Source organism: Sturnira hondurensis, unplaced genomic scaffold (genome assembly GCF_014824575.4).
Source record: "Sturnira hondurensis isolate 20B ecotype Veracruz unplaced genomic scaffold, ASM1482457v3 Scaffold0014953, whole genome shotgun sequence".
NCBI lineage: Eukaryota > Metazoa > Chordata > Mammalia > Chiroptera > Phyllostomidae > Sturnira > Sturnira hondurensis.
The window spans coordinates 753,132-762,831 of NW_028087584.1; the positions used below are offsets into that span (position 1 = coordinate 753,132).

At 35.4% G+C, this 9,700-nt stretch overlaps 1 protein-coding gene across 1 annotated transcript in view; it reads left to right on the plus strand.

Annotated features, from left to right (window-relative positions):
• The window catches only part of CTTNBP2 (cortactin binding protein 2), a 207,229-nt gene extending 204,696 nt beyond the window's left edge, over positions 1-2,533 (plus strand). Inside the window, 1 exon segment of the mRNA XM_037064207.1 lies at positions 1,544-2,533. Coding sequence (XP_036920102.1) covers positions 1,544-1,786 — 243 coding nt within the window. The 3' untranslated portion in view covers positions 1,787-2,533.
• The last annotated feature ends 7,167 nt before the right edge of the window (positions 2,534-9,700 follow it).

The following is a 9,700-nucleotide window of genomic DNA, read 5'->3' on the forward strand; positions in this document are numbered from 1 at the left end:
GTCAGTCATTTGCCCTATTCTTATAGTCTCAGCCCTGAATTGTTAGCCTCACTCAGCAAGTGATTTTTTACTCTCTCCTGTCCTGTCCTCAAACCTCCAAGGACTGATTCAGCCGCACATATCCATGCCCAGCTTCCATACCCCACCAACATTTTTAGCCATTATTGGTGCTTCCTGGTACTTCAGTTCACATGAGCATTTCCTGCTTCCGATCATAAAGATGCAATTCCCTTTCCCGCGTGATGCAGATGAAGCGGCAGACAAATAAACAACACATCGTGTGTTGCCTTCACTCTACCTGGCCCTTGGCACTACCTCTGATTTCCAGAAAGTCAAAGATTGTGGCAAAATTTTTTATAGTTACACCCACCTCTCTTCTTCCTAAGTTCTATATACTTACTCATTAGCTGTTCTCCGTATTATAACGTGTTGTGTCTTCTGAATACTTTGTGTGTTGAATTTGGTTTTTGACTAAATTACAAAGCGGAATTTGCCTTACTAGGCTCATGAGTCAGTCACATTTTACAGATTTATGAAGAAACCCAGGAGAATTCAACTATCAGCTGAGGCCAAATTGTTCCTTTCCATTAAGTATTTTATGTTCTAGTTTTATACTTTAAATCTTTTAAAGATTATATTGCTGTTTGGTTGTGTTATTACTTTTAAATTTAAAACTAGGAAAAGTAATCAATATCAACTGCTTCAGAGGCATTTGGAGCAGCTCACTTAGCAACTCACTTCACAGTTGCTGGTTGGTGGAATTTAACACAATACAGGGGAAGACACCTTGAATAAAAGTTGGGAGCCTGAGGCCTTGTGCCAGCTTCATCACTGTGTGACTCTGGGCAGATAATCTTACCTATCCAGTGCTCAGTTTCCTTGTGGGAAAAATGAGAGACATGGACCAGATGGTCATAAGAATGCTAAAACAAACACTGGAGAAGCGAGAGCAAGCCTGGAAGATTTGGAGCCACCTAATCATAGCATTGCTGCACAGAACCTCCATTACTATCTGGGGGCCATTAGAGCAAGGGCATTTCTCTCTATGTTCTCTGCTGCATGCCAGGCACCTAGCTCAGTACTCATCTTAAAATTAATGCTCAAAAAATATTTGTTGATTATTACTGAATATTAGTCCAACTTTTAGTTTATAGATCTGAAAGTAGAAAGCGGAAAAGTTAGGTGACTCACTCAGAAAAGGTAGGTGATAGTCAATTTGTACAGCTGCCTACAAATAGTTGGTCCAGTTTGATAATTTCTGTGAAGCTCCTCTTGGTGAGGAAATCTCAGACTCTTTGGCAGTTGCTTCACTGACTCCTGTATCTCACACTTTTCTGACACCACAAAGGGCCTGATGAAAATCACTAAGTCTTTAGGAAGTTAATCGTTCAACAACTTCTCTCCATCATCTTTTGAACTTTGTTTTGGGAGAAACTTCCGCATGGGTGCTCAGATAAAGAGAAGAAGAAGTGTTAGGATTGATACTAAAAGTTGGTAACACTGTCAAATGTGACACTTGTCTTTTGTTTTTCTTCTCTCACAGAAAGTCAGTCCTCTCAGCAGCCATCAAACTATGGAATGCAGCAACAGTAAATCAAAGACTGAGTAGGGTGCTTTAAGAGTTAAATCTTTTCTTCCTGTTCCCAGAAGTAAAGTTACACAGTGTTCCCAGAGCACCAAAAGAAGCAGCAGCAGCAGTAATACAAGGCAAATAGAAATAAACAACTCAAAAGAAGAGATTTGGAACTTACACAAAAATGAACAAGTAGAAAAACCTAACAAATAGGCCTGCCTACAATATTCTCTCAACTTCAATATATTTCAAACATAAACCATGGACAACAAGATGTAAATACTTTTAAATGAATAAAATATTATCACAGTAATATGAAGTATGAGTGCAGGACCACTATTCAATTATTTGTAAAGAATGTATTTATAACCAACATTTTGTTGCGCTTTTTTCCAGTTCTGTAGGATTGAACTTCAATATCAAGAAGTTATGCCAACTTTCCAAGTAGTTGTAGAATAGAATTATTGTAATAGTTTTAATCAACACATTCAGGGGGTATTATGTGTACTATGTAAACAAAACTGTGTACTATGTATCTGTATATATGTATATATTTAAGAAAGTCCATGAATCATATTGCATACTACATATTGTAAAATGTGTACAATGTTGACTTGGGTAAAGTGTGCCATTTTAAATGGAGATCATAATTTTATGTTCACTTGATAAGGAATGACTAGAATGAGGCAATAACTAATTATTTCTAAACAGTTATTTTCCATTAAAAGCCATATTAAGTATTTTGTCTGTTAAATTCTAGTTTTATATTTTAAATATTTTAATAGTTACATTGCTGTTTGGTTGCATCATATATATTTATGCTCATGAGTTTGCATTGTGACTGTAAAATATAAAATTATATAATGCAATAAAAAGGTTATCTTTCTTATAAAAAGTTTTGTACATAAGTGGATATCAAAAAGAATTGCGTAAGTGCTTCAATAAATTAATTTGAGTTAATTCCCTTTTCAATTTAATTCTAGTAGTGTAATTGATACTTTCTAGAACTGTTTTTTTTTTTAATTACTTAATGAAATTACCTTTACTTGTACAACTCAAAGTTAAGATGCTTGGACATCAAATAAAATATTGAATTAGTGAAATAATTTTGCTGCAGTTTCTGTCTAGAGCTCAAATTATTGAAAGCTCTTTCTTGGTCAGAATGGTTAACACTTTAACTTAAAGTACACACAATGCCTTTATACTATATTAAACTCTACTTACTACAAATACAGTATCTTAAAAAAATATGTAGTCAAGATTATGCCATAAGGGATGAAGTGGAGGAAAGCCTACCAGTTCTAACACATGTCAACATTTGGCCTGGGCTTTACCACTGCAAGGAGAATCCTGAAGGTGTACAGCTCGGACTGTGTGTACAGAGAATTGTGCACTGAGGTGGGTGGGTGGGTGAGGAGAAGAGGCTAGAGAAAATAGTCTTAGGTTTGAAAACAACTCCTTTGAGCTGAATTCAAGTTCTTAGTCTTCCATGGTATTTGATACTCTTAAGTGTTTTCACAAGAAGCCTAATCTTGGGAGCAAAACTGCTCTCAAAATCATAGACCAATACCTAATGTGTTTCCTCCTGCTTACTGACACCTGCTTAGACTATATCCATTTTGAATTCTTAGTGATTAGTCATTGTGTTTTACATTAGCATGTTTTCTGAAGATAAAGATCCCATTAGTGTACTAAGGGCCAGAGAAAACACAACCGAAATCAGAATACATTATTCAGAAGATATATAGTAGCTGATTCATGCATTTTTGATTTGTCAGTAAAATTCTCTATGTGCACTTTTTATGGTGGAATAGCAAACTGCAAGATGTCTAAAGACATTTAGATCTGGGGCTTTCAAAACACAGGTACAGACCTACTGTCATAGGAATTAAGTGAGTCACTACTAGCAAGGTTTTTGAAGAAAAAAACAAGTGACAGAGCACATTGCAGTTTGACAGTCAATAAAAGTAAGAACTGTTGGTGAAGCTTTTGTTTCCAGCATGTGGATGTATGAATACACATACTGGGTTGTGATGTCATGGCCAAAAATCTTTGAAAGGCTATACCACATAAGGGAATCTAGTGGTGGGGCTGGGTTGTTTGGAAGGTAAAAAGGTCGTTAGTGATAAACAGATTTGGGGCTGAGTTAAACACTGCCATTTATTAGCTCTGTGGCCAAAGAAATTATTTAATGTCTGATCTAGTTTTCTCAGTAGTAAAATAGGATTGTGATAACCCTGTAAATTGTCCACAACCATTAAATGAGGTAACAACAAAATGTTTCTAGTTACCACCGTCACTGATAAAATATTCATTTCCTCTTTTGCAACCATACTCAACCAATTGTATGAGCATCCTGATTACCAGAAGTTTGAACTCTGCATCTGATAGGTTGGCTATCTCCTCATTGCTTAGTTGTTTCTCTGGAATATTGATCTGTTGTTTCATTTGGGCCATATCTCTTTGTCTCAGCACACCAGTCTGGATGAATGTTTCTTTAACTCTTTGGTTGTCAGACTTCCATACAGTTCTGACAGTTCTGGCCATTTTTAGTTTTTAAATTTTTTGTTATTCTTTTTGGTGTACAAAGAAGCAAATTGTATGTATCTATACCTCCATCTTGGCTGGAAGTCCCACAAATACATTTTTTCCTGGGCAGTTAATAATAATTAAATTCAGTTGCCTAGTCCTAGCTATCACATGGTTTAGGCACCAGCTGTTAACAACTGTGACCAATTACACAAGTTAGGTGATGCTTTCTGAATTCTCTCACAGTCCTTTCGCAAAATTATTTTTCTCAAAAGGTAAAGAATCCCATAGGTGTCAAAGGCATAATTAGTGAGTAGATATACTCACTTTAGAATAGCTTGTTTTTCTTTTTATGAATAAATATGTTTAGTTGTGGACCAAGATGTCAGTTAAGTGTTAGTTTGAGAGAAGGGACACATTGAGAAGGGATATGCACAATTACACACTATATCCACTCTGCCTCTAATAGTCAAGACATTTGAATTATCAAGAGGCAGGAGCTAAAATTCTAAATAAAAAGCTAACTGAGATGATACTTAATATCTTGGAGCTTCAATATCTTCTGTGGATATATTAGAGAATTTTTCTTATTCCCAGGAAGATAAGCACAACAGAAAATCAAATACTGATAGTCATTTCTATACATTCTCATACCTTATAAAGGTATCAGCTAAACATACCATTAAAGTTATTTGAGTTATAGTTTAAGAAAATGAGGAAAACATTTCTCCTGAGCTAATTCAAAAGTTTGCATCTATTCAAAGTGCCCGCAGGGACTGGGGGTAAAAAGGTACCTTCTGTCTTAGAACTTATAGTCTATTAGGGTGAGACAGTGAGTAAATGAATAAACAAACCAAATTAATTTCATGTCCTGTATGTTCTTTTAAAACATCAATAGAGTGATGAGACAGAGCTCTTGGTAAAGGTCATAGAGAAAAAAATACTTCAGGGAAGAATAATTCAAGGAAAAATCTCCAAGGGTCCAAACATTTGCTTTGATACCTGATGATGAAAGGGATTAAGGAATGTAGAAGCCAGGGAGAGAGAGCACTGGCAGCTGCTCTAAAGAAGTAATAAATAGGAAGGAGGCCTGTGGGCCTGGAACACATTTAGCCACAAGAAAAAGAAGAGACAAAGGTGGACGGTTTGACAGATACTGGATTCTGGAAGGCTCTGGAAAGAATCTGTGTCACAATGAGAAGTCACTGGATGGTTTCAAGCAACTGTCAGACATTCATTTATATTTTTAAAAGACTGTTTACAGTTCAATAGTGTCCAAAATATATTATTAGCCAAGAATGTGAGTCACATATATATATATTTTTAAATTTTCTAGTAGCCACATTTTTTAAAGTAAAGTTAATTATAACAATGGTACATATTATTTAATTCACTATATCCAAAATATTATCATTTCAAAAACTAATCAATATAAAAATATTAAGATATTTTAAATTATATTTATATTAAGTCTTTAAAAGTAGATTAAATTTTACATTAAAAATTAAGACTATTATTTTTAGATAAATGAAAGTTTGCTCTCATCAGCAGACCTCACTACCAGAAATAGCAAAGGAAGTTCTTCAGATAAAATGATTGATTCCTGAGCAATATTTGGACTGCAGTAAATAATATTGTGATAGGTTTACACAGTGATAGATGATTAGTCAAATTAGTGAGGTAATCACATTGTAAGTTATCAAAATGCCAAATCATTATATTGTCTACCTGACATTGATATAACCAATATAAGATTATATTCCAAGTACACTTAAAATAAACAAAAACACTTGGACCTTAACCCTCAAAATAAGCAATGCCAGAAATCAGATGTGAGTAAATAAAAACTTTTTAAATTATCTAAAAGATAATTGTTTAAAGGAAAAATGTAACAATCAATGAATTATGGAGTTTATGACATAAATAAAAGTAAAATGTATGACAACAATAGCACAGGGAATGGGATACGTTGAGGGAAATAGTAATTGTGGTAATTGTGGTTCTTACAGTACACATCAGAGGTGTCAAACTCATTTTCATGAGGGGTCACATCAGCCTCAGGGTTACCTTCAAAGGGCCAAATGTAATTTTAGGACTGTATAAATGTAAGCACTCCCTAACAGTTAAGTGAGAGCTTGGCACTGCCACCTGATAGAAACAAGGTCCCAGGCTGGATAAAATAAGGCAGAGGGCCAGACTCGGCCCAGGGACCTTGTGTTTGCCACCTGTGGTATATGTGAAGTGTTGAAATATTATTTGAAGGTACAAGCTAATAAATTAAATGGAAACATTGCCAATTGAAGATAAACTACTAAAACACGTACCTAGCAAATCAACACTGTAGATAAAGTTGAAATAATAAAAAATAATTAACTGAACACAGAAACCAAACATTTTACAAGAAAACCAATAATCCTCATGGACAGAGATACAAACATATTTAATAAAATATTAGCAAATAGAATTCAGCAGCACATGTTCATAGAAGCACAATTCACAATAGTCTAGTGCTGAAAGCAACATGAAGTGCCCATCAGTAAATGAATGGATCAAAAAATTGTGGTACATTTACACAATGGAATACTACACAGCAGAAAGTAAAAAGGAGCTCCTACCCTTTGTGACACCATGGATGGAACTGGAGAGCATTATGCTAAGTGAAGCAAGCTAGGGAGTAAAAGAGAAATACTATATGATCTCACCTATAAGTGGAACCTAATCAACAAAACAAACAAGTAGCAAAATACAACCAGAGACATTGAAATAATGAACAATCTGACAGTAGCCAGGCAGAAGTGGGGAGAAGGATAATAGGGAATAATGGGTGGCTATCAAGGAATATGTATGAAGGACACATGGACAAAGCCAAAGGATAGGACACATGGACAAACCCAAAGGGGCTGGGTTTGAGGGTGGGAAGCAGGGATGGGTGGGGAGAGGTTCATAGTAGGGTGAAAATGGAGACAATTGTACTTGAATAGCAATACAAAAAAAGGTACTACATCATATCCAAGTGAAGTTTGTACCAGAAATGCAAAGTTTGATAAACATTCAAAAATCAGATGCACTTTCCTAAAGGCATGCTCACTTGAATCTTTTTTAGTGAATCTTCTTTCTCCTAAACTCTAAGGGTCCCCATCAGACTTGCTATCAGGGGAGTAGTAGGCAATGGTAGCTTGGCCCAGGCTAACACCCTGAGCATGTCTTTAATGGTCTCTTTTCCCTGAATTTCTAGATAGCCAGAGCCAGCAAACCTAGGCTCTCTCCTAACGCTTCATCTACCCTAGGCCTTCCCTTGTTTTACTATCTCCAGCTTTAATAAATGTTCTCTGAAAATTACCTGGACTCATGTTATGAAATCTTTCCTGCATGGAGTCTAGAACCCACATACTATTTATCAGCCTGAGGCTGACCCAATCCCCTTTCCAGTAAAACTATATTTTGTTTTCATTAAACACACACACACACACACACACACACATATTGAATGTCTTCTATAGATAAGGTTTGGTGTTGACAGAAAACTCAAAGAAGGTAAATACTTCAGACAATAAGAGTTTGCCAAGTAGGATTTGACCACCTATAGTATGTAGCAGATGCTGGGGATAGTATTATAATCAAACAGACTAGAGAGAGATTAGTAAGAAAAAAATCAATCAGCACATTAATAGGACCATATATGATGATCAGGTGGGATTTATCCTTGGCATGCAAGGATGGTTCAACATATGTAAATTAGTAACTGTGATAAATTGCATTAATAGAATGAAAGAAATAATGATATGATCATATCACTAGGTATATAAAAAGGATCTGACAAAATTCAACATTCATTCAGGTATTCTTTTTCTCCTATTTCATTTTTCGTCTCCTTTTTTCTTTCATATCTCATTCTCTCTTTCCTTACTTTGTTTCACTTTTTAAATATTTTTTACATTTTATTTTCCTATTCTTTGTATTTTCTCTCTATGTATATTTTTACTGAACTAGTACTTTTAAAAATTATTTTATTATTTTTCAAGTACAGTTGTCTGCATTTACCTCCACCACTACCCCCCCAACCCCAGCCATCCCCACCTCCCTCCCCTAATTCCATCACATCTTGGTTTTGTCCATGTGTCCTTTATAGTTGTTCCTGAAAACACTTCATCTCCTTTCCCCCATTACCCACTCCCACCTACTCTCTGGCTACTGTCAGATTGTTCTTAATTTCAATGTCTATGCATGCTTGACATGGTTATATTTTGCATGCTGGTTTGTTTTATTGATTAGGTTCCACTTATAGGTGAGATCATATGGCATTTGCCTTTCACCACCTGACTCATTTCACTTAGCATAATGTTCTCCAGTTCCATCCATGCCATCTCAAAGGGTAGAAGCCCCTTCTTTCTTTCTGGTGCCTAGTATTCCATTGTATAAATGAACTAGTACTTTTTAATTATTATTTTTCTCTTTATTTTCTCTTCCTTTTTTCCTATCATATCCTCTTTTTCATTTCCTTTTTTCTTCTTCAGTTCTTTTTGTTTCTTGTCTTTTATTATTTTATTTTCTTACTCTTTTGTTGTTGCTTTATTTTTTTGTTGTTGGGCTGTTTATGGTTTTGTTTTGTCTTGTCTTCTCTTGTTTTATTCTCTCAGTATTTGTACATCAGTTTGCATGACACATTGCTGGGGTTGAGCCTTATAGTCAATCAGCCTGAGGGTTGAGCCTACTCCTGAATAGGACTACAGCAACCAAGAACAAATTATAACAAGAGGACACACGTAAACCACAGAAAGGTCATTCCTAAGCCCTCGGTTCAGGAGATCAAGGAGACTGCATCACTGGGTACCACAAGGCACCTACTACAGAATGCCACCCCCCGCCCCAAAGACTTGGAGTCAGAGCCATTCTATTTAATACATAGAAACAAATACAAAGAGCCATAAAGGGGAGACAAATAAAGAGGCCCCAAGTGAGAGAACAAGAGGAATCTCAAGAAAAATAGCTAAATGAAATGGAGGTAAGCAATTTATTGGAAATATATTTCAAAATAATGGTTATAAGGATGCTCAACAGCATGAAAAACAACATAGAAACCATGAAATATAACTAGTCAGAAATGAAGAATGACATATCTAAAATGGAGAATACACTGGAAGTAATAATCAGTAGGTTGGATATAATAAAAAAGTGAATCAGTGAATTAGAAGACAAGGTAGAAAGAAATCACTCAATCAGAGCAGCAAAAGTAAATAGAATAAGCAGGAGGATGGTTTAAGAGATCTTTGAAACAACATGAAATGTAACAACATCCACTTCATAGAAATACAAAAAGAAGAAAAGAGAGAGGAAGTGATAGAAAACCTGATTCAAGAGACAATGTTGGAAAACTCCCCTAACCTAATGAAGGAAAATGTCACACAACTTTAGAAAGTACAAAGAGTCCCAATCAAATTGAACCCAGATATACCAACACCAAAACATATCATAATTAAAATGGCAAACATTACAGATAAAAGAGAATCTTTAAGGCAGCAAGAGAGACAAGCAGTTTGTTACCTACAAGGAAGTTCCCTTATAGCTGTCAGCTGATTTCTCAACAGAAACACTACAGAC